The following is a 26943-nucleotide window of genomic DNA, read 5'->3' on the forward strand; positions in this document are numbered from 1 at the left end:
GAGAAGAAAGATGCGCGTTACAGAGGAGACTCTTAGCCCAACGTGAGCGCGCATGTCGTTGTTTTTCCTTTGTTGGCTTTTTGATTGGGGTAAATGCACCGAATCAAAGCATAAATAAAAACAAAACCGACTATCTTCTAACGAGTGTCCCCTGTAATACTCTCTTTGTCAACCGCCTACGTAAAAATAGCCACCGTACGTTCGTCATTTTTGTGTTCCAAATTCCTTTACTTTCGTACAAAATTGAATGCCACACGATTCTTTGTGTGTTCATTGTCAAATAGTATAATTTCGTAGTGTAATTTCGGTCATTATCGGTAAAGCAATGCAGATTAACTACGAAGCGAGGACAAATGGAAAATCAGGCATGAAAGCGGGCAGTCGTGTCTTGACGTCATCAGGCGGCACTGCGGGGGCCTTTTACTGTATAGCTGGCGCGCGCTAAAATATCACATTTGTACTTCATCTACATGTATTTATCTCTATATTTGCTTCTTTCTCCCCATTGTATTATATTGGTGATATTCCCTGATGGAGGAGGTTGACGTTGACCCGACAACTACAGTAAGAGACTTCAGTCGCTAAGTTTCTCTCGCTATTTTCTCGCCAAAAATTTCAAACTATACACGTCACAAAATGTAGTTTGTTGAGTACAGGTTCAGGTTAAGAGATGACAAGTGTCGATTGCTGTTGTGTTCTTGTCATGTCTCTCTCTCTCTCTCTCTCTGTTTTATTTCTTGCAGAAAATTCCAACATCCAGTCATGGGAAACATTTGGGTTTTGCTTGGGGTCCAGGAGATATCCTCGTGTATGAGACTCTTTACAAACAATCTGGTGTGTACTATTTAGTGGATATAAAAGTCTACACACCCGAATCACATTCAAACTCATGTTTAATAGAAGTTACTAAAAACGGATAAATCAATTAAACAAATATTATGGTGTTCTTGATTAGGGCTGATTATTTTGGAAAATAAAGTAATTGCGATTTATTTTATTTTTTAACCTAAAAAATTCTGATCAAATATGCAATAATTTTCCCCCAAGGTTTTTTTCAATTATTATTTTTTTAATAAACAAAAGCAATGATTCAAAAATAATTACAATATCAGAATGATTTTTGCATTATAGGATATTAATAAGCAAAAGGCAAATGAATTATTAAGTAATATGAAAGACAGATTGAAACAATTCCAGGTGTAAACTTACTAAATACTCACCACAACATAATTCTGCCACACAAATGTGGCGTAAACGTTTAAATATATCGACAATTCCAAACATCCGGGCATTTCTGATCTTTCTGCAATTTAAATGTTTTCAATGAGCGGAGAGTGTCCTTTCGCCGTAAAAAATGCAGCGTTCGAGAAAAGTGGAAAATCTGATTTATCCTACTCGGTTTTTGTCAGTTCCAAACATCAGAGACATAACCCTTTTGTTTGACACGGGCACACACATCAGATAGCTGTGATGGCTCCCACACTAGGTGGTCGATCGGCACAGACACTCCTCTATCAGCCATAATTCGCCTAGCTCACACGTAATCCATGCATACTTGCTTGTGCCCTCTGTTTGCAGGCACTTCAGGGCCATGCAGCCCCTTCATCCACAAGGTCAGGAAGGACGAGGACATTTACGCCCCCATATTACGCAAACTCTTCAACGAGTCGCACTACATTTTTGTTGGCCTGCAGACAATCCGAGAGGAAATCCCCGGCAAGAACAAGAATTCCCAGTAAGATCAACTCAAGACTTATCCAGTTAACTTTCAACCCTTTCAAACATGTTTTTTTTTCCTCCTTAGATTTGTCAGCATCAGTAAAAATTATAGATCTGTAATACGGGCCTGTATAGAAGAGCTTCAACAAGTTGCAGGTTTGCATTTACTTACTACACTTATAGATTGTTACCACTTACTCAGTAATATATGATTTGTTTTATTTTCCTTTCTTATTAGTTAATACCAAAGACTCAGTGGTGTGTACACAATATGGAAATCAGGTTGGTATTTTTTTCATTTAGAATCATTCAAAACTTGTTTTCTAATAAAATAACAGAAGAAATAAACTGGTTTTCAAAAACATAATTACTATTTGCATCTCACCCTACCTTATTGTTCTGTATGATCAGGTGTCCATCCTGTTGGCCATTGAACTGATCTGGAATCTTTGTGAAGTGCTCTTCATTGATGCAGGTCAGTGTCACTGTGCACTGGTTTATTTTCTCCTTTTTTCTGTGTTTGCGGCTAACCTTTCTCTCGTTTTTGTTTGTGCCCTTAGCGGATGCCCTGTTGCTTCATCTGCTGGACTGGGTGAGGTTACACAAGGGCGACGTGGACGAGAAGGCGACGCACGTGCTGCAAAGCGAGAGTCCCGCTGAACACCTCAGTTACTGGGACGTGGTAAGTAATGTGCACACGCTGTCTGTGAATTCAAGTACATTAATGATGGTCTTTCCTTGTACAGGTGGTGAGCTACGTGCTGCAGGGCCGTTTGGAAGAAGTCAGACAGTTGCTAGCTAAGCAGGCCATCCTCCAGCCCGCTGCCAGGAGCATGTTCAAGCTGATGGACAACCTGCTCAGCAAGATGCCCTTCTATAATGTAAAACCTTGTTTTGTGTCTTGTTATGTTCACGGTGCTATAGATGGATAACTTCAATTCGTGGTGTGTGGGAAATGAGATTTTCTAGTTTCATAACACATCTTTTCAAACCTTTCCACATGACCGGTTGTATGAGGGAAAATTGAGTAAAAAAGACTAATTTATCTTATGCAACTGTTGTGGTTAGCTTTACTACCACGTGCATGCACAAAAAGGCCACAGACGCATGTGTGCATCAATACGATGACTGATAATTTGGAAAAACTAATATTTATATTTTTTCCATTCCTGGTGACAAGTTTAGCTGTTGATATTGGTAATATGGTGTTATTTTAAAAATGGTAAGTTCTCCAGTGAATATGATCCAAACAGTCACTGTTCATTCTCAACAAATTCAGTGGAATGTCATTTGCTTGAATGACCAACAAAAACTTTACCTGACGACGAGTAATGGTGGACCATTGAGCTATATATATGCTGTGACTAGTTATCCGCTCAACTCTTGGGAAGTTTAGTTGACCCACTTGTTTGAAAGCGGACAAAGCCCCAATTCAGCAGCCAGTCTCTCCCTGCATACAAAATGTAATCCTGCAAAATAATTCAAAGTTTTAATCAATGTACCAGTAATCTAATTGCGGTTTTTTGGATTACAGTTAAAGAAAAAAAGTGTATCCTGAATATATTTTTTTTACTCCCCATGCCTGTTTAAAAGTGCCTATATTAATCGTTTAAACCAGGGATGGCAAACTGCGGTTTTCGAGGGGCCAGAGTCCTGCAGGTTTTAGAGGTTGACCTACTCGAACTGCAGCTGATTCCAATTAACAGGATCATTATCCGGCTTATGCAGAGCTTGCTGATGAGCTGATCATGAATCAGCTGTGTTGAAGAAGGGAAATATCCAAGACCTGCAGGACTCCGGCCCTCAAGGACTGGATCTGGCCTTCCATGGTTTAAACCATAACTACATAATTAAGCCAGAAAATGTATTGTGTTGGACTGAATTTGGCCACCAGGCTGTATTGCAGCATAAGCAAAAACTGAAATAAACCCCACAATTGTTTACTCTTCCTTCAGCCTGGTGGTACTCAGACGGCGACAGAGTTTGACGTCAAGTGGAGACACTGGCACGAGGAAGTGGACCACTGCCTCCAGGACAATTCTTTTGCCAGCATCCCACACCTGGAACTCATATGCAAGGTCGGACCACCCTCAGCACAGAACATTTCATAAAGTGTAATTAATTACTATGGTATCTGTGTTTTGGTGGTGTGCCTTTAAGGCGTTTAAGCTATTAAAAGTCAATTCCTTGCCCCCCACCCCCATTTCCTGTCCTTTTAGATCTTAGTGGGAGATGAAGACACTTTGTTGGAACAGAAAGAGCTTGTGGGCACCTGGTACCACTTCCTGGTCACAAGACTGCTCTATTGCCACCCCACAGTCAAATCCACAGAGCTGCATTTCTACGCCCAGGTTCGATCACTACAGCAGCACCGTTTGCTGTTCATGCCGCTTCATTTGTTGCCTAATGTGTTTGTGTGCTCTTTGCAGTCATGCATGACCATGTTTCTGGACCCCAGGAGCGCTCCTGAAGCCCTGGACAGCATCTTATTAGCTGCTTTTGAGTTTGACATCCATCAGGTCATCAAGGAATGCAGGTAGTGTAGCGTCATGGAATTCACACTGTGTTGGGAATCATTCCTTATTCACTACATATCATCCTCCGCAGTGAGAGCCATCACTTTGTCTCACGATGCAGCTTGAAAAGTAACAAACTGGATACAGCTATGGTTTTTTTGGTAACCCCCCCATGTGTGTCCCCTCAGCATTGCTCTCAACAATTGGTGGTTCGTGGCTCATCTGACAGATCTGCTCGATCACTGCCAGCTCCTCCAGTCTCACAATCTGCAGTAAGCACCGGACGAGGCAAGTCACATCAATGGACATTTTACACAGAGATGCAGCAGATCCTTCTTTTTGTCTTTTTAGCTTTGGATCCAATTTGAGAGAGTTTCTGCTGTTGGAATATGCATCTGGTCTCTTCACTCACCACAGGTATAGGCTTTTTCATTATTAACTCATTGACTGCCAGCTATTTTCAAAGCCGAGTTCCCCATATTGCCGGCCGTTTTAGAACATATTGACTGATCTTTTAAGACATGCATATTGCAGAATACTGTGGTCTGTCGCAAGACAAGCATTGAACCTACCAAAAGAAAGCGTCGACTCTTCCTTCACCAAGAAAAAAAGAAGCTTATAGCATTTTCGGTTCTTTAGAAATCAGCAGTAAAACTTGGCTTGGTTTAACTAAAAACACTGGTTCCTGGCCAAAAAGGTGGAGAAAATAAGCTTTTTGGGATGCTTCAAACTGTAAAACAAAAACAAGACCGAGAAAGGGCTTTTGTTTGTATAATTGATTTACTGATATACAACCAAAAAGCTCACCATTAGTCTGTTAGTTACTCTTCCTCTTTAATCCGCACTTCAATAAAGCAGCTGCGTATCTGAAGATTGCTTGAAACTTACATTTTGGCTAGCAGCACAAAGCAAACAATTAACCAAACGGATTAGAAAGTCAGCTATCCATTATATTTTCACGTAAAGACAAATATTCTACAACTCCAGTCTTACCAGAGTTCATGCTTGTGTTCAGTCTGTGGCAGTTGGCTGTGGACTACTTTGACCATTGTCCAGAGTTTGGCCGCGTCTACCTGGAACTGCAAATGGAGCGCATCCCCTTAGACACGGAACGCAAAGCCCTCAAGGTGCTCAGGATCTGTGAGCAAAGGCAGATGTCTGAACAAGGTAGCTCCTTCTCTCTTCTACAAGGTGCTGTTGTTGTTTTTAATGCACAACAGCAGTGATTCTCAGTAGTACATTGACTTCCTCGATTGGTATGTGGAAGAATCACTGAATTAAATGTCCAAATTGTGTGTAATGTTACAGTGGCTTGCACATTTTCTATGCACAGTTCAATTCTATTTAACTGTTGAGTACATTACATTTGCATTGAATGCCCCCCCACCCCCTCCCTCTTTTCTTACACAGTGCGCAGTATTTGTAAGATAATGGCCATGCGCACTCTGAGGAACAACAGACTTGGCTCCGCCCTCTCCTGGAGCATCAGAGCCAAAGACGCGGGCTTTGCCACCTTAATTTCTGAAAGGTTTGTCTGTGCCTAGAGATGACTCATGGGGGGGAAAAAGGCCGAGATTGCGTGTTGCGTTACCTACTCGACAATCAACCTATGCGTTTGTGTTCAGGTATTTACAGGATTACTGCGCCAGGGGGACCTTTTCAGATTTGGACCTCATAGACAATTTAGGTTCGGCCATGCTGCTCAGTGACAGACTCACATTCCTCGGTATGCAACAAGAATGCACACCTTGCTTTTGATGAGCATAACAATCAGTCCACATGCATATTTTCTCTTTTCTTATTGCACCTTTCCCCCCCCCCCCCCAAATAACTTTCTTCAAGCTTTCTGAAAATGCCTCCTGTTGCTCTGGAATTTGCTTGACCGCCATAGAGAATTTTCATTAGTTTTTTCATTCTTTTATCTTAGGGAAGTACCGTGAGTTCCACAGGTTGTATGGAGAGAAGCGCTTCAGGGAGGCAGCCAAGCTTCTCCTCTCCTTGATGACTGCCAAGATTGCCCCAAGAAGCTTCTGGATGACTTTACTGACCGATGCCCTGCCGCTGCTCGAGCAAAAAGAGGTCAGTAAGGCAAAAGCATTTTAGATACAGGTTGGGTGGAAACGTATCACCGCTGTCGGACGGAATCATGGTACCTGCAAAATCCTCACTTTTCAGGAGACCAAAAAAAAAAGTATTCAACCAACTAACATTGCGTTGCAAGCTATTTTTAACACTCATTTGTAAAAATAACACATACACACAGAACACGCCAGCAATTTGCTTTTCCCAATTTTCTATATAGAAAATATATTATTATATATTAGTTCCCATTGAAAGTTTCCGACATTGGAAATTCCGGGAATTTTGCAACCTTGGTATGAGCGAGCTTTAGAAACGCAGCCGGTATAGATGGCGGCAGACAAACTCGTCTCACTCGTGCAAGCCCGGGGAACTAAACTCAATTGCGTATTGCTTTTTATTGCTGCATTTCAGGTCGTTTTCACATCAGAGCAAACCTATGAGCTCATCTACTGTTTGGAGGAACTCACCTCCTCTTCCTGCGACACCACCGCCGCTGTTTCCAGGACCGACACTTCCATGCAGGTACACATCTCAATGCATTGAAGCATCACACCGATCCATGCCTAACAAAATGTAACTCAAATGTATCTGATTTTCACTTGGTAGTGACTAAAAAGCATTCAGACTTTCAATTTTGAGGGGACATTATCCGGCACGGCTCCCACATTGTGAGGAAGCAGAGTGCACAGAGATTCTGGGGTGCTCCGGGGGTGGTGGTGGTGGTGGTGGTGGTGGTGGATATACCTTACTGACAATTCCGAGATGACGTCACAAGTCAAGATGGCTGTCAATTTTGGTGGGCGAAAAGCGTTGGACTTTGGATGGTTGTAATTTGATTTGTGAGGATTATTTTTGATTTCAAAATGTGATGAGTCGTTTGTATGATAGTCACAGGAAAAAGCATTATAATCTGCCGTTTGTTTTCACCGTATAAAGGAAGCATTTGCATTGGGGACATATCAGAAATTCCCGGATGTTCGGAAATGTCAATAGAAGTTTTTAAATAAACATTATACACACATACTAATTAATGGTACCCCACAGCTAGTTTTAATAACAGCCTATTAGGGCAACATGACTTCAAGACTTGTAGCATAGAAGTAACTTACAGTTATGATCTGTATTAAATAATAGCTAATAATTTAGCTAATAATAGCTTTATGCCTGCTGATTTAGTACACACTACTTAAAAAAAGAATTTTCAATACAATTAACCTTAAGGAGCAAATCAATATTAAAATGGAATCTTTAAAAGGTGCTAAACTCTCGTTAACATGACTCGTTCCGTCCTTGACTCTGAGCCTGACCTTTCATCTTCATGCGTCTTTGATTTCATCCAAGAGAGCAGAGAGATGCTTCCCTTGACTGCTTGCTGTAGCTCCTTTTCTTTTCCCCTTTTCAGTTTCTCCTTTCTCGGCAATATGCTACAATTACTAAATAAATAGACCAATTGTAACCAAACAGGTCAAAGGCACGAGAAGGAATAAGACTGACTGTTGTCATTACAAGAAGGCAAAAGGGTATTTTTCACAGGCAATTGACAATTTCAAACATCCGGGCATTTCTGATATTTCCACAATGCAACTCAATGCAAATGCTTCGACCACCAATGACTTATTGGATTGCTTTTGCCTGTGACTACTAGCATGATACAAACCAGACACAAACGGTTCATCACATTTTTAAGTCAAAAATAATCCCCACAAATCAAATTACAATGATCCAAAGTCCAATGCTTTTCAATGCACGGATCACAGAGAACTTCCTTTTACCGTCATTAGTCTTACTATGTGGTGGCTATCACGTTATCTATTGTTGAATTAGCATATAGCATTTTAAACTAAATAGCTAATATCGGCTTATTTATGCTCAGTTGTTTGTGCTGTATGAGAAATGCTACTTCACAATAAAACGATCATAGGTAGGGAATAGAGGGCAAACAAACAATACAATTTCACTGGATTCATAACACAGTTAGCTGGCTGGGGTGGAGCAGCAGGGGACGCATATTGGGTTTTTTTCCCACACGCAATTAATCATGCAGCTTTTCTAAAAGATTGTGTCAACATTGACCTGTCCTCAGTAAAGTGTTTATTTAAAAACAAAAAGACGAACTTTCCAAAGGGCACTTTTTTGAGAGGGGGCAAGGGTGTGAGCACCACGAGGAAGTCTACTTGTGCACGACAGCGTGAGAAAGAGTCCACTATTTTTATTTATTTTTTTACACTTGAGTTTAAGTGTACAGCTGACAGATTTGTTCTCAAACTATTTTCAACTCTTTTTAAATTAATTTCTTAAATAAAAAAAAAGACCAACGTGGGGAAACACCAGTTGTATTGATTTGTGGGGAAACCCCCCCAAAACCAAACATGAACTTGACCATTGTTTGCTGTTGAAGGAGGAAGATTTGGAGGTGGCCAAAGTGGAGCTCCTGAGACTCGCCCTGGCGAGGAACTTGGCCATGGCCATCATCAAGGAAGCCACAGTAGAAGTGTGAACCTCAGCATACACAACAACTCTTTTCTATTGTTTATATACATTTTCAAGTAAAATCCTGTGTTTGATAACCAACCTGGTGTTACTTCTTCAATGAAAATCAGCTTCCACTCACGCAGAAATATTTATTTCATGCAGCAAACAAACTGAATGTACAAATGTAAAACTCTAAACATGTCACATATTCACAAACGACAAGACAGATTGGATTTATGTACACTTAACACGCATTTCTGTACATCTCATATGCAAATGAGGCTATTATAGTCACCATAACAATTCCACTGCTGAATATTTGTTTTAATTCACATCCATATATTTTATTTCACATTTTCAAGGTTCAATGCTAACTGACAATAAAATGCAGCCAACGTATAGTAAACCCTAAGAAATACATTAATGATGATTTGTAATTGCTTATAGATGCCATAAGATGGCAGCAAAGCACAACTTTTGTCTAATGAATCTCATCAACTCACTTCAACATAGTTCCTTGGCACCAAGATGCCACAAAATAGCAAAACAAAATGCAAATATGCGCGAGTTCATTGTCCTGTACTCCGCAATCTGGGAATAGTTGAAGAAAAACTATAATCCAAATGATAACCGGCATCAAATGAAATAAAAACTGCGTTACACAAGTTATTTGGTCGTCAGAAATTATAACCCTTCAACAAACAATATTTTAAAGCAAAAATATTATTTGCTTAGACATTTTGTGCAAACAGTAAATGTTAAAATACTGAGGATTTGTCACATTTATCAAATTCATTTTCTAGTTACAAACCTGAAAATGTACACATTTTTTCTGTTAAGCTGCGATTCAGTCAGAATTTTAGTCATGGGGGGATATTAACTTGGATCTTTACGTTAAAGGAGACATATTACACATTTTGTCACAATACCCCAAAGCTTTAAGACTGATACTATTTTAAGCCTTGCTGAAATTGACCAGTTTTGAGTGGGTGTGCCAGTTTTATGCAAATGAGCCACTGTGGACACTCCTCTCTACTGCCAATGCTACTGGGTTGCCAGTGTAGTGATATTCTTGCTATATTTTCAGAGTATTCCTACAGCAACTATTTCTAGCAAGTGAATAGCAACAAATGTAGCGGCAACCTTTTGGAGACTGAAATATTCACTCCTGCCATAGTCTGTTTAATTGCTTTGCTTCTATAGTTCCAAGCGCGTCCCCACTGATGTGCACAACATCAGCTAACAACCATGGCCACCAACAAGGAAGTGGTAGTTGACAAAAGTACAGCCAGAGGTGCCAAATAAGCAATTTGGTCGGTATATGTAACTACTTTCCCAACCACTCTAGTGATTTTTTAAAATTTAAATTATTATTATTTATATATCCATGCCAAAATTTATGGAATATTTTTCAAATTGTTTTTTGTACATGATTATGAAAGTTGCCCAGTGGAAGGCAACCACTAAGTCAATCACACTTAACATATATGACATTTATACACTTAAGTTGTAGAAGGTAGTATTCACCCCGAACCGAGGAATGTGCTTCCTCGCTGCAAAACATGGTTTGGAGAAAAAAAGCAAACAAAAAGCCACAAAAAAACAAAACAAGCAATAGCTAACTGAAGTTGGGGCACTCAGAACTTAAGTCAAGGTTCACTATTTGCATACAAACAATTAAAATGTCAATTTTCTGTAGTATGTCCCCTTTAAATATGACTGTCTTCACCAGTGTTTATCTTAAGCTACCTGCAAAAAAAACAAAAAACAAACATATAAGCTTAGCTATATAGTATATAAATAAAACCTAAAGTGTCACTTAAACCAATGAAAAATGAGTTGTTACAACTGCACTAATGCAGTGATGATAGATCTCCTTCATGTAAACTGTATGTGTGCGTAAGTGCATTTGTATGTGTTGGATAGTGTAGGTGCGTGTGTTTATAGGTGTCCCCATGCCTCAGGCGATGGGAACTGGTCCACCTCCCCCACCTCGTTGCGCTGTACATCCCCAAGCGTGAACGCCAGCTTGTAGCGCAGCCGCACCTTCTCCTGAAAATATGCAAACAACAAACACCGCGAGTGGCTAAAAAGTTAATGTAACGTAGAGTAACGGGACATTTGTGTGTATGAGTGTGACTCGCCTTTGTTGGATTGGCCAGCAGCATGATCTGCGTGATTGAGGCTGGGGGCAGGATGGGGTTAAACGCGGCCAATTCCGTTCCCGAAGGAGGTTGCAGCTTCACCTTCATTGACTGGGACAAGATGGGAAAAAAGGAACAACAACAACAAAGAAACACTTACAGACTCCGTACATAGGGCTTTAGAAATGTTGAAAAGTGAAATTGCACCACGCCCTCACATGTTTAGAAGTGTATATTGATTAGATGATGCCAAATCACTACTTTTATATTAGGGCTTACACTAGTCTACCTTTGGTACAGCAGCTTGCAGTACCACCCCATGAACAGGGAGTGGCGCTGTGTTAAGCATGGACACCACCATGACCAAGACGTCGGGCCTGCCGGGAGGAGAGTCGGAAGCAAAATTGAGCAGAACCCGAACGCCGTCCTTGTCGTAGGCGGTGACCGGCAGCACTTTACCTACAACAGGAAGGACACGTTAGCCAATCAGAAGCCATAAAGAAAGCAGGAATTTACCAAACTGAATGGTGCCACTTAACAGGCTGTCTAAGTATTTTGTTTGTCTTACTGGGTCTGATGGCCTCCAGAGGAACGTGTACGTTGCTTAGGGACACCTGTGCAGCTCTGGCGGGGCTTCCCTGGACTGCAGGGTGGGCCGGGGACAGGGAGCGGAACAGCGGGCTTCCCGGGTCGGAGGCCAGGTTCTGGGCCGTGGTGTGGGTCAGGGCTGGAGAGCCGTGCACAACGCCCTGAAAGAGAGATGCTGGAGACGGGGAGCTTGACACGGGTGCGGGGGTTGGAACGACTGCGGGTGCCCCGAAACCGCTTCCCACCATCATGTGACTGGAAAAAGTATAAAGTCACACTTTTTATTCAACATTGCCAGCATTTAACTCATTCACTGCCATTGACGGCTATAGACGTCAAAAATTCATTTGAACTATTTCTATTAGTTTCACATTTTGTCCCACTCTTGTTAACAAGAGTATGAAAACCTAGAAAAAAATGTATTGTACGTTTAGAACAGATATCAAATTTGTGATTAATCGTGAGTTAACTAGTCATGCGATTAATTACAATTTTAAAAAATTATCGTCTCACGCCCCTATTTTTTTTTATAATATTTTCTTTTTTGTTTGATTACTTAATTATTAAACTCAAGATTAATCACACATTTTATATCTGTTCTATATGTACAATAAAAAAATGTCTAGGTTTTCATACTCTTGTTGACAAAAGTGGAAAAAAATGTGAAACTAACAGAAATAGTTCAAATGAATTTTTGACGTCTATAGCCGTCAATGGCAGTAAATGAGCTAATATACAAATTGTTTTGCTTTCATGACAAGGTAGTAAAAATTTGTTGATTTCCATTTTTTTGATGCTACGTTTTATGAATCATGAATGGCCTCTACATAACAAGTAAACGGACTCAAATTAATCTACTAGTCTTCAAGAAATGTGACTGAACACATTTTCTGTCTTTATTAAAATTGGGTGCTTCTTTCTTCTAAACGAGCCTATTGTTAACTTTAAAGTAGAGCTGTCAAACGATTCATTTTTTAAATCAGATTAATCACATCTTCGAATTTTGATTAATCACGATTAATCGCTTAATAAAAAAGGCTTTCTTATCCCAAAAGAATTCTCGCCAAATTTGAAGAGCACCGGGTTATGTGTTCACTCTTTTGACATTTAATGTTAAGAGGACGTCTTCAACATTTTTTGATCCACTGCACACGCTCATCCTCCTCCTCCCTCAAATATTCTAAAGGTGATCCGCAAACATTTATTAAATGCATGTAATTATTTTTATTGCTCAAACTGCGTGTGCTACCTTAAACGTAGCCATCCGCTGTCACGCTAAAGGATAATCTTTGGTCAAAATTAATAGTGCCATTAATCTGCGTTAATTCATGATTAATGCGATCATTTCTTGTGATTAATTAATCAGTTAACGCTTTAACTTTGACAGCACTCATTTAAAGTTACACATACGTTTACTAAAACTATATTAGAATGCTGATATTATGCTTATAATTGATCATGCATTATTTACACTATGAAGTAACAATATTACCAGAAGCATGTTACTTTACGACTTAAAAGGAAAAAAAGACGTCATTTTATGAGAATAAAGTTGTAATTGTAAAAGGGGAAAATTTCCATTTGTACAACAAAGCTGTAATATCCTCCGAATAAGTATATAATATTAGGTGGTTAACAAATAAACATGGTCAAGCAGTAATTGGCACCTTTTATGATTGGGGAAGCCCATCATAGCCAAGTCTTGAAGGTTTTGGAGCGAGGTAAAGTCGGGTTCTGCTGGGGGCAAGAGTGGACCCGGACACACTGCACTTCCGAATAAATCTGTATTCGAAGCAGGGTTCTGGAGATAAAGAAAGCCCTCTGAGCATTTGTTCCATATCCTTATTCCTTACTAGTAAGACAATTCAGCTCACTAGTGGTACAAGAGGTTACGAGTGCAAGACACAGACCTAGTATTGTTACTAGTTCAACCTCGTAGATTATTACTGTAATAGAATGTGTACTAGAAAGGCAAAAGTGGCTCATTAAGAATCACAATTCTCACTTACTATGATTCAGAATTGATATAAAATGTCTTAAAATCGATTCTATTTAAACAGTATTGCCCTTGTTTATGTGAGCCTTTATTGGGAGCGCTGTTCATGTTGTCCACAATTTGGCCACGTAGGTAGAGTGTGGTTCCAGGCGTTCAGACACTGTCTCGTAGCCAGTAGCCACATTTAAGAGTAGGAGAGAAAAGCTACGATCAAGTTTTGTGAATACAAGTTGTTTTTTTTGCAGCGTAGGAAGAGCATGCGCCTGTAAGTAATGTTAAGATGCTTCTCTTTATACATTCTTGCGGCGTTTTATAGGGATAGCTGTTCTTTTGAGTGAAAAAAGTGCTGCGAGTTGCGCGCTAATTAGCGTTAGCAAGTCAATGGCGCTTTCTATTGTGCATTAGCTTTGCGCTAGCTACGTTCGGGAAACAAAGAGTGCGCTGTGTGTAATTCTTTTCGATTTGTGTTTTTAGTTTTACAGTTAACCTCAATTGGAGTTTAATAAACGGCTTGAAACTAGTCACATTGGACTGTTTTTGAGAGACTGTAAGCTATCTGCCAAACTCAGACTGCTCAGGGAGGGCAGAATATATAAAAGCTATACAATTTATAGTTAGCTTCAGTTGTAGCAATTGTGGTCCACATGCTGTTTTTGTGGAAAAAGGCACTTTCCTTACAATTCAAAACTTAACAAATAAAAATAAAAAGGCACTTTAATGTCTTCATTTGTCATTTTGTCTCGCAAAGATCATGACAATTCTTTACGTATCTATAGATTGAAGCAAAAGTCGATCGAATCGTTTTGAATTGAAAATCGATTGTGAATCGAATCAAATTGTGAGACAGTCAAAGATTCCCACCATTTGGAAAAACATTTCCAAGTAAATCATGGTTGTTCTACTAGTGCGCTGAATTGTCTTATTAGTGAGGACAGAGAGCACCGGCACCTCCTATTGTGCGCTTAACTTAACCAATGAGTACTTAGTGTACCTGCAAGGAACTCCACTGATTGGATGCGTCGTTCAACTTTGGTTTGGATTGGTCGCTCAGTAATGCTGGTTGGTCATCATTTAGTCCTGTGAGATGGACAAAATTCATTCTTGCTTCTGTCCTTTTGACTTAAGTAAAGCAGTTGACTGAGTACCTAACGACAGCAGCTCATGATCAAGAAGCGAGAGCGCGTCGGAGGCCTTTTCGGGCGGGGGGTGACCTGGGCTGTCGCTCTGACTAGCCAGCGAGCCCGGCGGGTGTTTGGGAGGCGGGGGCAGGGCGGGGAAGGACGAGTTTCCCAAGATGTCGGACAGATCGGCGCAGAGCTGGACGGGGGCCGCGGGGGCCACCGGCCGAGGAGGACTCGGGGGGTCCATGCCGGCCAGGTCGATTAATGTGTCCGTTGTCTCTGGCGAGTCTGGGGGACAAACAAGGCAAGACGATGACGCGCCATACAGGATCATCTTTGTGAGGGATTGTGTTTTGTGAACACGTTTTTTTGAGTCGTGTTCATTTTGTGTGATGTTAGTGAGCATTTTGTTTGTGTATTGTGAGCATCTGACCGCTGTGGGCGTGTCCACGAGGCTCCTGGCTGTCTCCATTGATGGGCAATCCCTCGACTATTTTCTTGTAGGAGTTGATGACTCTGGAGAGGTCGTCGCTAGCCTGCAGGATGTCACCTGAGCATAACAACCATTAATTCCTCGTTAAGAATGAAGTGTAATTGATTATTGATTGATCATGTGGAAGAGCCTGAGGCTAAATGGATTGCAATACTTAAGTCTCAGCTAGTTTTTTTGCAGTTCCTTAAAAATAAATAAATAAATCGACTAACCTAAATTGGCGTCATTGTCCTCAGCCTCGGTGGCCATTTTGAAAGTGGCCCGCCTCAGCTTATCACAGCGCTCGTACAGTTCCTAAAGGCGGCGAAGAACAAGTTTGTCAAGTATCGGTTCGGTGTAACTGACGACGTATTTGAACACAAACCTTAATAATCTCCTTGTCGGATTCTGACGAGGCGTCTTTGTCGTAGTGGGAGAGCATCTCAGATAAGAGCTTGACGTTGATGCTCACCTCTTCCAGTGTGTTGTTGCGCTTTGACGCCTTCTGCACCCGCACTTCATCCTGGGGAAAAGAAATACGATGCTCACAACCCGGCGTAATAATAACAAAACTGTTTTTCCCAACCTTTGGTCAACCAAAGCTGCCATTTTACATTAGAAAAATCTCACAAAAGGGATGAATAGTGAAATAATACGTCATGATCTTGTGAGATCTGGGCCTCTTTAACTCATTCACTCGCAGCCATTTTCACTGAAGCAACCCCCTTTGCTCTCGGCTGTTTTACTGGATTTGGCCCACAGAATATTGTGTTCTATTGCTATAAAAACATGGAACCTACCAAAAGAGAGATTAGAGTGTCTTCTTTCATCAGGAAAAAAAGTATATTTGTGTTTGTTTCCGTTTTGCTGAAATTAGCATCAGAATATAGCTAAGTTTCATCATTATTCACAAATCTGTTTAAAACACTGGGGAAATTAGTTGGTTGCAATATGGCCCTGATTGATCTCTTATACTCTGCTGCCACCTGCTGGCCGTTTTTTGTAATCACTACCATTGCTTCAAGCATTCTCTTCATCTCAGAAGCTGCATCAAATCCTTTTGCATGCTCTAGCATAAAAAAAAAAAAAAAACTTTTTTTAAACGTATAAATGCGTCTTCGGGAGAATGGTAATATTAAAAATAAAACGTATTTATATGTTTTTGGGAGCAAACGAGTTAATTGAAGACAAAAGTACAAAATCTAACCAAGTATAGATTTGAAAGACAATTACTTAGAGTATCACAAGCCTTTCCATCCCTGGCGGTTATCATGGCAACAAGGTTTCAAGTCCAATTTGGCAGTAAATGTTAAGTAACAAGACAATTGTGTTAAATATTTAAAAAATAATATTTTATATTTGAAAATGCAACACAACATGACTGAAGCGTCTCACCTCTTTCACCATATTTTTGATTAACCTGTTGGCCTCCTGCAGGTCTTCGGGATTTTTGCTGCGGAGAAGCTCAGCAAGGAGCTGTGGACACGCACACGGTCAAAGGCACACTAGTTTACTGCATGTCGAAACCATCACCACTGTACAAAAAAACGCTATCAAAAAGTTGGCAACTGTGGTATATGTATAATCATCTGGAGCAGTTCGCAATCAAAACGTATCTAATAACATGACAAAAACCTTCCCCATGTCTTCATTGTCAAACACTGGATGTTTGGGCCGCGTGGGTGGAGAGGGAATCAAAGTCCGGTCCAGCGGTAACTCTGGATCCTGCATCACCAACCCTGAGGGGAAGAGTGTTAGAATAAGCAAAGAACGGGAGAGGAAAAAGGCTGACCCAAATGGTGTCAGCGCAAACCTTGTCTTCTCAGTGTTTGGTAGGCTTCGTTGATCTTGGGCTCGTTGGAGAATGCAACGGTCCAGCTGTACAGCATTTCAACAATCTTTGTCTTCACCTTCTCAGGTGCACTGTCGCCCATGTACTGGAAATCAACAAAATGGAGCACACATCCAGCTACGGTTCATTTTTTTGTAATAGGTTTTAATAGTATAGAGGTGAATCAGGATTTAGTTACAACATAATTAGGAAGCAAGAAGAGGAGGCAGTGAAGGTCACCATCCTAGTTGCATTGGTAGTCATCATGACCCATACAGTAGAGAGAATATCTGTGAGTATTGTAGTGTGCTCTGTTTGTATGTGTTGCTCCTCCAGGTGTTTGGTTGAAGGTTTAGAATTACTGTAACACCCAGGCTAATATCTGTTGTCCCGTCGGTGGTGTTTCAAATTATACAGTTCCGAGAAAATTAACAGTCCACTGCGCAATTAACAATTTCTCTGATTTGGCTGTTTATGTCTACTGACAACACTACTCCCAAATACAATATTATTGTTGCGCATTTATTTGCAAAAAATAATATATACAAAAACAAACCAAAAGGTCTTGTGCTTTCTTTGGTCTCTTAATTTTTTGGCTAGACTTTGGCTAGATGAAATGATATGGTTTGATTAAACTTTTTGTGTTTACTTTATAGGGGTGGGAATTTCTGAATGTCTCACGATTCAATTCGATTCCGATTTTTGGGTCTGCGATTTGATTCAGAATCGATTTTCGATTAAGAACCTTATTTTATTCAAAATGATTTGATTGACAATGATTTTTGCTTCAATTTATAGATGTGCAAGGAATTGTAATGATCTACTCCAGTCTGACTCGCTAATGCTAATTAGTGCGCTACTCGCGACACTTTTATCACTCAAAAGAACAGCTCCACGCTGAAAAAAACCCAAACTTTTATTGGAATAAGTTGATCGTGACTTTTTTCTTCTACTCTCTAATGTGGCTACAACATAACAGTGTATTAGACCGCGTGGAACCACACTGCCCCTCAGTGGCCAAACCGGGTACAACATGAACAGCGCTCCAAATAAAGGCACACACAGACAAGACAAGGCAAGACTGTATAAAATAATTCAAATAAAATCGATTTTGGGACATTTAAAATCGATTCTGAATCGTACTAAATGAGAATCGCGATTGCCGAATGTTTCCGAAGGGGACACGAGACCGGAGCAGTAAGGTGTTTACCTCTGCAAGGAAATAATTGCTTTGGAAAGTAATTTCTTCCGCCTGGGGAACCTACGTTTATACAAAAATGACATTGGGTAGGCCACCCTCAGTATATAGGTTGTTGTCAAGAAATTGTAGTTATAAAAAAAAGAAGAAGAAAGAAATAGAAACAGATACAGCGGGATTCAAACCCGTGACCACGCGCTTGCGGGGTAAAAGTAGGTCAGACAACTTTCCATGCGCAGAATTGCTACTTGTCGTTATCACCCAGCTCACAGAAAAGGTGCTTGTGGCTTGTTGTAACCACTCCATATTCACAAAATGGATGGATGCACTTCAGGTAGGATATTCATTTGTTTTATTTACTGGCGCGCTTACTAGTTCGTCATGTCAGAGAGCTTCTTTGATTGGCTACATTCCGTTCACGTCACAGTCTGCGGCGTCAGGAGATGTCAGCGACTCTGCTTCACCACCTCACATGAAGATTTTCATCGTAAATAATGAACACGTTCATTATTTAAAATTGTCGATTTGACTGGATTTAGACCCGATTATCGGGACAAACCCAATCTTAACACAGCTCACACATAAAGATAATCTTATAAAACATAAAATTGTCAGGAGTTTGACGTTCTTGGTTGGGAAGGGGCAAATTTGTGACAAAAACAGCCCAATTGTCTTTATGTGTGTACCCGGCTTTAGACGTAAGACAACTTACCTTTGGAGACACAACTTTAATCAGCTCGTTTAAAAATCGGTATTTCCCAACTTCGTTATGAAACCTCCTCCCACAGTTCTTCATGCATGCCTCTAACACCTGCGCACACAATCAATAAATCCAATTTAATCAAGTTTGTTTCTGCTGCACTGAAGATTTTGTTCTTCTTCTTCTTCTTCTTACTGTAAGTGCCTGAAGAGATTCCCATTCTTGTGGTGAATGGATTTTGTGGACCAGTAGTGGTATTGCAATTTGGGGGCTGCAAAAGAAAAGTCCTTTTTTTTTTCTAGACGAGGATAATAATGAACAAATATGTGTTGTAAATGTTAAACAAACCCTTCCAGTTCCTTGTTGACTTGATCACAGAAACCAATTATGTACTCCCAGTCCTCTTGTCTGTTTGTTGGATGGGTGGCTTTATCTGATACAAACACACACGCACACATTTTCACATAATTACATAATGATCATCGGTCCAATCATACACTGAAAAGACACCACATTCAAACATCTCCACCCTGATGATTGAAATGATGCACACATCCACTAGACACGACTACAACGGCACCGAAAGTGACGGAAAACAGTTCTGACAACGACTGTATTAAATGAATTACTGTTTCGTAACGCTGGCATTGGAATTTGCATGACTACTGTTGTCTTTTAATTTATAAAATTATAATAATCACTCACTGAGCCAGGATTCAAGCGTCTCCCCTTCCTGGTACGCCATAGCAATCAAAGCATCGCGAGACGAGATGTCACAAGCGCGTGAACGAGAGTCGCGAAAAAATGGCATTCTTAGCAATTTGACAATAAAATAAAATTGCAATGCAATTTTAAAGTACAGTTTCATTTTACTCATATTTTGAAAACATATATCTAAATAATTTTGTTTTCAGAAGGCATCTGCACGGGCTACTAAAATGTGTGTCGGGGTCCTGATAGACATTTACAACATGGCGACTTCCATCCCAGGACTCTTGAAACCTTGGACGCCCAGGTAACGTCGCATTGTTAAACTATAACTAGATAAGTTGTACCTCTAACATTTTATTGAATGTAATTTTACTGTGTTTTCTTAAAAAATTAAGGAAAATTAAATGTACAGACTAGAGAAATTCCGTTGTATCGTCAAACTTCTGTTCTTAAATACCTGACTGTGACTGTACGATCTAGAATGGCCATTATGCATGTGCATTGTGCATGATCGTTTTGTTTCGCTCTCCCGCTCTCTATCTGCACTTACTTTTTGCACATTTGTTTGAAATTCATCCATCCATCTATCATCTACTGCATATCCGGGGTCGGGTCGCGGGGGCAGCAGCTTTAGCAGGGAAGCCCAGACTTCCCTCTCCCCAGCAACATCAACCAGCTCCTCCAGCGGGATCCCAAGGCGTTCCCAGGCTAGCCGAGAGACATAGTCTCTCCAGCGTGTCCTGGGTCGTCCCCGGGGCCTCTCGCCGGTGGGACATGCCCGGAACATCTCTCCAGGGAGGCATCCAGACAAGATGCCCGAGCCACCTCAGCTAGTTTCTCTCAACGCAGAGGAGTAGCCGTCCCTCGCAGGATGACCGAGCTTCTCACCCTATGTTTGAAAATCATCGTTTTGTTAGCTCAATGGCGCTACCTACTCATGTGTGTGTCGATAATTTAATATTCTCTTACACATACGCATTTAAAGCATTGTCAACCTTATTATGACATTGGTAGCATTCTTCAAACTGAAATGCATTAGAAATTGTCATGACTGCCTGATATGACGATTTGACGACTATGAATGTTTTGCGTTTGCAGGGTGGTGGCGATGCGATGGAGCAGATACAATCCATACTACCTGGAGCCAGAGGTGAGGAAGGAGGCCTATGACAAACCAGAGACAGAACTCAGCGATGAAGAGAAGGAAGAGAAGGCGCTGAAAGCATTGAGGCCAATCAAGGCGGCCACAAAGGGCGTCACCAGCTCTGTTTTCTATGATCCTGTCATCGGGTACCTCACATACTTTCTAGAATGCTTTAATAACCACAGATTCTGATTGATAACTGATCACGTTATTAATATCACATCTTTAAAACATGGGTAAATGGCTATAATCCGCCCACCCCTCATTGAACACAATCTGTTTGATTTCAACAAAATATAGAATATTTGGTACATTAAGAAACGTTCTGAGTTAAGTTGAAATAACATTCTAATTATTAAAAAATTGTCCTTAGCACAGTAAGTCACAGTGTGTTCCCATCATTGGTGATCTATTTTTGAAACAGACTCATGAGCTACTTGTGTTCCTTTGGGTTAACTAGTACCCACTGCCATGATTTCTTTTTCTTTAATTTAAGGACAATGCACATATATAAACAGATTAAAAAGGCATCCATGTTAGTATCTTTTTCATTTTGCTCCCCCCCCTCCTCCTCCGTGAATAATCGGTCCATGCCTATTAGTAGTAAAAGTAAAAAGTCACCAAAAAAGTAATTACTCAAGTACCTGAAAAAAATCTACTGAAGTACAGTAATGAAGTTTTTATACTTGGTTTCTTCCCACCACTGTTAGCTGATGATTTTGGTTTTGGTTTTGCAGCAAGTTCGTCAACTTGATGATGAAGCATGGAGACAAAGTTTTGGCACGGAGCATCATGACAGAGGTATGAACACACTTATATTTACTCACAACGTCAAAGACGTTATTAGACGACAAACTGTATTCGAGAGGAGGCCTTTAGCTGTGGCATCTTTTTTTTTTTTTTGTTCAAGTTCGTTGAACATTTGTCTCTTCCTTTCCCAGACATTGGAGCATTTAAAAAGGCAACAGGTAGAGAAGTACCACAAAGCTCCAGAGGGGAAGAGACAGGAGATAGAGTGCAACCCTTACGCCATCTTCCATCAAGCTTTAGACAACTGTAAGCCTGTCGTTGGTCTTTCCAGCATCCAGAAAGGTGGAAAGTATTACCAGGTCAGTTTTGATTGCATAAAACGTATTAGAAGTAACTCATGAAATCTCAAATAAATAAAAAAAAATATATATATATATATATATATCTATATATATATATATATATATATATATATATATATATATATATATATATATATATATATATATATATATATATATAGATATATCTATATATAGATATATCTATATATATATAGATATATCTATATATATATATATATATCTATATATATATATATATATATATATATATATATATATATAGATATATCTATATATAGATATATCTATATATATATAGATATATCTATATATATATATAGATATATATATATATATCTATATATCTATATATCTATATATATATATATATATATATATCTATCAACACCCTCTCGTCACACAGGTGCCAGTGCCGCTTACAGAAAACAGGCGGTGCTTCCTTGCCATGAAATGGATGACAACGGAGTGCAGGGAAAACAAGCACCGGCGCACACGCATGTACGAAAAACTCTCCCAGGAGCTGATGGCGGCTTTCGTTAAGGAAGGAAATGTCTTCAAGAGGAAGGTCGATATGCACAAGATGGCTGAAGCAAACAGAGCATACGCACATTACCGCTGGTGGTAGAAGTGCGCGGGACTCAAAAAAATGTCTTCTTAATATTGAAAGGTGACATGTGTCGCACCTTTTGTAAATAGTGCATCAGAAAACTGGAGGGCTGAAGAATTATGAACTACAGTATACAGTAGTGTAGAATTGTTTTCAAATGACTTAGTATACAGTATTCAGTAAACAAAAAATAAAATCTGTTTTGAATCATTTTCAAGTTGTCAAGTTCCCCCGTTCTACCTTATCTTTGTAACGTGTGTACTCATGGCCGACAGCGAGGCACTTGAAAATTTAATTGTGGAATTGGTCAAATTTTTACTCATGACTGCCACCTCTGGCCTAAAGTGTATCTTCAGCCTCTGTATCAAGCTTGTGCATGATGTGCGTGCGACTATGCGCTCGAATAAACTTAAGTTTTTCGATTTTTCTTGGAGTTTGGGCTGTGCTCAAAAACTGCCTCTTTCTTTCTTTTGTTTCCTCCAGCCCATTTTTCATATGCTCAATAACAGATATGTCCCCCCCAAGAAACAAGAGTGTGCCCCAACACTCCCCTCCCCGAAGAGAAGATACAAGGTGATAGGCGCAGTCACAGTTAAAGTCGGGGCACTTTGTACACATCTGGGCTTTGGTGGAGCATGCATGACGTAGAAAATTATTTTGCATAAACATTTTAAACTCCACAATGCAGTGTCCAAGCCAGCCCAAAGACCTGGTCCACATGCTCGCCACATTTATCTTCAAAGGTATTTACCTTTTGTGAATGGAGATTGAATGTTCTCCCTATCCCGTGCCTGTGAGTTTCCTCCCACGTTCAAAACACATGTATGGTAGTTTGATTGAACCCTCTACCCAAGGTGATTGTGTGTGAATGGTTGCAACTTGTTTATGTGTGCCCTGCAATTGTCAGGCAACCAGTTCAAGCGGTACGCTGCCTACAGTGGGATAGGCTCCAGCATGCCAGTCACCCTCGTGACGATAAGCGGTCCGGATAATGGGTGAGTTTCACTTATTGCATTGAAATACTGAAATATATATATATTTTTTTTACAATTTGGAGAATAAATGACACTATTCATCACTGAGATGCATCTGAACACAGTAGAAGGGAACGTACATAATTTTGACAAAGTCAGGCTAATATCCAAATTTTTTTGTTTTTTTGTATCTGTTTTATTGGATCAAAAAAAAAAAACATACACAAAACAATCTCCCTGAATAAACCCTTAACACTCCTTTTTACCAGCTGGTAAAGAAAACATGCAAGAATAAGTGCAATAAAAATCTTTAAAAATAAAAAAATGTTGAAACTCCAACAGATATTCTATTTTCTTAACTATTTGTCACACATAAAAAGTGTCAAACCAGCTTGTATCTGGTGGAACCTTGAAATATTTTCTCATGAAAAGAAATGCCTTCAAGATATATATAAAACTACAATAAATAAATAGATGAATAACTAAGGGGGCTGTGTGACTGAACCTCAGGAAATGAACTTTGGGATCTATTGCACATTCCTTATGTCCATGAAAACTGCTGGTGTATCTCCCTCCAATCACAATGCCCCTTTTGCCGCCTTCAGTCTGCAATTTCGCTGTAGTAGTATCTGTGCGCTGTGCCACTGAGCACCCAGCCCCCCGCCCTGAATTCCAGGATCTCCAACAGCAGGAGGCGGGACATGGAGCTGAGGCCCTCCTGGAGCAGGAAGCCGTCGCGTAGCAGGTAGAAAAGCTCGTCCATACGTTGGCCGTTCGACTTCTCCAGCTGCTCCCCGATGCGATGGAGCTGCAGCACCAGACAGTCCACCTGAGAGAGGATGGATGGAAGGAAGGTGGATGTGAGTACAGTGCTGCGAAATGCAAACATCTGTGAATCTAGGTTTGTAATTGCATATAGATGCCACAAGATGGCAGTAAAGCAACTACGACAGGATAATATAGCATCAATCAAACATCGAGGCAATCATGAAGCCATGTTAGCTAAACACCTGTATTCATTCAGTAGTTAAATTATTCAACACAAGCCACCATTGAGGCCTGATCAATAGTATTAGCTAGCATGCTGGTCTAAATACAATGTGGTCTTGCTCACCTCCTCTTCATTCATCAGAGCGTCGGGTTGCCCCAGCCTCATCAGACAGTCGTACACGGGGTGAACCAGCGCCACTATGGGCACGTTGTTCACCTGAGCGGCATCACAAAAATGGAAACAAGTGCATGCTAACATCACTTTTCTGGAGATCACAAAAATGGCAATTTTGGTCAAGGAGGATTAACATTTCATCATCAATAAGAGCAAGCCATTTTTAAAACCTGAGATTGTTCAATAATTTGCAAAAACAACACCCACACATGTAGATTGACCAATAGTATAGTTTTGTTTCTTTTGTTTTTTTCAAATTGCGATGTGAGGTTTCAGCCTGATGCTAGTGTTTATGGTAAGCCAAATGATCACTGCTTAAAAGTAGACCAAACAAGACTAGACGATGCACTAAATAACAGTAATGCACAGTTGAATAATGTTTTGTGATTATACTTGTACCAAGTGCAATTATTTTGTGTTTCACGCTTTATGTACATGCATTTTGTTACAGCTGCAGTTTTTGTTAAGTGCTCTAGAAATTGAGTTGATACATTGGATATAAAAAGTCTACACACCCCTGTTCAAATGTTGTTGTTTTTTTGCTATATCCCGTACAACACCGTTGAAAAAAAAACAAAAAAAAACAGTTGAACGTTATTTGTGTTTATGGTGCACTTTAAAGCTGCTCAATGCAGGAAATTGAATTTCAAATCGCTACTGCCACGTGTGGCCAAAAAAGGAAACGGCACACTCAGTACATGCCGTTACATCCGCAAACAGGGTAGGAAATTCGAACCCCGGTCCAATCTGAAAACTATTGACCAAAAGCCTGCAAGACATTGTGAATAGCGAAGGTGTTAATCTGCTAATTAGGAGATGTTTGAGTCTTGCTACATTAGGTAGCTTTAAATGGTGGCCGCTACTATATGTGCTGACTCTCACTTAAGTCAAGTCATCTTTATTCATGTCACGCTTTTAAACAGCCGCAGCTGTCACAAAGTGCTTTACAGAAACAAACAACATAAAACATTAACAATTATAACAAACCAACATTTCCCCCCCCCATTCCTTCATATGCTTTGGTGATTGAAGCGGTTATAGATGAAAGAGGAGCGATTCAGTTTGCACACTCACTTTGAGGTAGTCGTAGATGTTGCAGATGAAGGTGACGAAGCAGATCCACTCCTGCTGGGAACGAGCTCGGGTACCCTCGCGTTCCTTGAACTCCTGCTGAAGCCTGTTCAGCAAATTCCTCCTAAACATGCTGCCATTGTTCTGCTTGGCCTCTGCCTGCGCCACAGATTAGATTTTCACGCAAGAATGTGAATCAAAATGCCTCGTGCCTAGTAGATACATGGTACGCTCAGCCATTGAATTTTGGAAACAGTTTTATCACAAAAATGTGTTCCTCACAACTGTGCAAATAAACACACTCCTGGCCACTTATATGAGGAAATGCAGGCCATTTGTACATGTACAACATCTCCCGATATTGCAATCACCTGAACGATAGTGTAGCAGATGCGCCCTGCTTCTTTGCTGAACACTTGGTCCTTCAGCGACTGGTCCACGATGATGTTGGACACTTTCTCCAGATTCACTGACCCTGGATCTGGAAGAGAATATTTTTCAGTCCATTGACAATCTGTTGGGACTATTTATGCGTTGATCTCACCTTTCAAGGCTGTCTTGAGCAACATTTGTGTTTCCAGATCAAACGACTGGATCCTGTAGTCCTCGGGAGAGTTTTCCATAGCTGCAGAGATCAGCGACAAACAGAATCATTCACTCATTCTTACTTACTAACACCTAGATTGTATGGGGATTTTAAATTCGATTTTTTTTCTTCTAAATTCTAACTCCTACCTAAACTATTTAGCAGGCAAGGCAGAGACAACAATAGCTCCAAAATCCTGTGGTGTCATCAAGTTGGCTTCAGAGTCCAGAACAAGGATTAACTCGGGTCACATTTAACACGTTTCTTTTCAGAAATGAATTACTAAATAAAGCCCAATCCTATAACTTCCTCATCACCACACACCCTTTTGTCTCTTTTAATTCCCTCCCATCCCTCTTAACATTCGTGTGTGAAAAACAAAAGAGTTTAACGTTCAAATCGAACATGATGCTAACAAACTAGCTTGTTTACTAGTGCTCAACAAGTAGGAATTTAGATTAACGCAAGAAGAGTTTAATGTCAATTTATGAAAACACGGGTTAATATTTCATTACTTACATTTGGAAAATGCTACGTGAATCGTAAAGTTAATTGAAGATTCTTCGCGTCTTCACTCGCATTGAGGTACTTGTACTGGAGGCATTCAAAGATTAAATATATCTACAAGAGAGTTCACGTTAACACTCGCATTTGTAAGTGTAGTCTTTCAAAGATACACGATCAGTACAAGTCAAGATAAACACCCGAGAGACAAACTACCTTGATTGTCG

At 40.2% G+C, this 26943-nt stretch overlaps 4 protein-coding genes across 5 annotated transcripts; 2 read left to right on the forward strand and 2 right to left on the reverse strand.

Moving 5' to 3' along the window:
• The first annotated feature begins 21 nt into the window (after positions 1-21).
• On the forward strand, positions 22-8888 carry nup85 (nucleoporin 85). Its single transcript, XM_086092087.1, has 19 exons — positions 22-564; positions 744-834; positions 1579-1735; positions 1805-1875; positions 1958-2001; positions 2131-2194; positions 2280-2401; positions 2466-2600; positions 3675-3797; positions 3939-4070; positions 4149-4255; positions 4424-4507; positions 4587-4652; positions 5251-5402; positions 5646-5763; positions 5861-5961; positions 6163-6314; positions 6729-6839; positions 8716-8888. The coding sequence occupies exons 1-19, from the start codon at positions 532-534 to the stop codon at positions 8812-8814; spliced, it is 1962 nt and encodes a 653-aa protein (XP_085948213.1). The 5' UTR covers positions 22-531; the 3' UTR covers positions 8815-8888.
• Positions 8889-8924: 36 nt separating this feature from the next.
• gga3b (golgi associated, gamma adaptin ear containing, ARF binding protein 3b) lies at positions 8925-19593 on the reverse strand. Of its 2 annotated transcripts, XM_086092074.1 has the most exons (18): positions 19545-19593; positions 19188-19272; positions 19035-19110; positions 18852-18950; positions 16924-17047; positions 16746-16849; positions 16506-16586; positions 15496-15633; positions 15344-15425; positions 15072-15188; positions 14663-14926; positions 14509-14594; positions 13189-13322; positions 11502-11776; positions 11223-11392; positions 10934-11044; positions 10782-10841; positions 8925-10538 (listed from the first exon to the last, which is right to left on the reverse strand). In XM_086092074.1, the coding sequence occupies exons 1-18, from the start codon at positions 19582-19584 to the stop codon at positions 10530-10532; spliced, it is 2055 nt and encodes a 684-aa protein (XP_085948200.1). In that variant the 5' UTR covers positions 19585-19593; the 3' UTR covers positions 8925-10529. The 2 variants fall into 2 exon arrangements, with proteins under 2 accessions (XP_085948200.1, XP_085948192.1); XM_086092066.1 differs by having other exon boundaries at positions 8925-10841.
• A 95-nt stretch (positions 19594-19688) lies between these two features.
• On the forward strand, positions 19689-22849 carry mrps7 (mitochondrial ribosomal protein S7). Its single transcript, XM_086092097.1, has 5 exons — positions 19689-19854; positions 20649-20840; positions 21432-21495; positions 21636-21803; positions 22213-22849. The coding sequence occupies exons 1-5, from the start codon at positions 19778-19780 to the stop codon at positions 22432-22434; spliced, it is 723 nt and encodes a 240-aa protein (XP_085948223.1). The 5' UTR covers positions 19689-19777; the 3' UTR covers positions 22435-22849.
• Positions 22850-23577: 728 nt separating this feature from the next.
• On the reverse strand, positions 23578-26828 carry mif4gdb (MIF4G domain containing b). Its single transcript, XM_086081046.1, has 6 exons — positions 26732-26828; positions 26171-26251; positions 25998-26107; positions 25630-25785; positions 24505-24597; positions 23578-24219 (listed from the first exon to the last, which is right to left on the reverse strand). The coding sequence occupies exons 2-6, from the start codon at positions 26247-26249 to the stop codon at positions 23992-23994; spliced, it is 666 nt and encodes a 221-aa protein (XP_085937172.1). The 5' UTR covers positions 26250-26251; positions 26732-26828; the 3' UTR covers positions 23578-23991.
• Positions 26829-26943: the final 115 nt, after the last annotated feature.

Source organism: Leptonotus elevatus, chromosome 1, assembly GCF_054856555.1.
Source record: "Leptonotus elevatus isolate MCC_2025b chromosome 1, RoL_Lele_1.0, whole genome shotgun sequence".
Classification (NCBI taxonomy): Eukaryota; Metazoa; Chordata; class Actinopteri; order Syngnathiformes; family Syngnathidae; genus Leptonotus; species Leptonotus elevatus.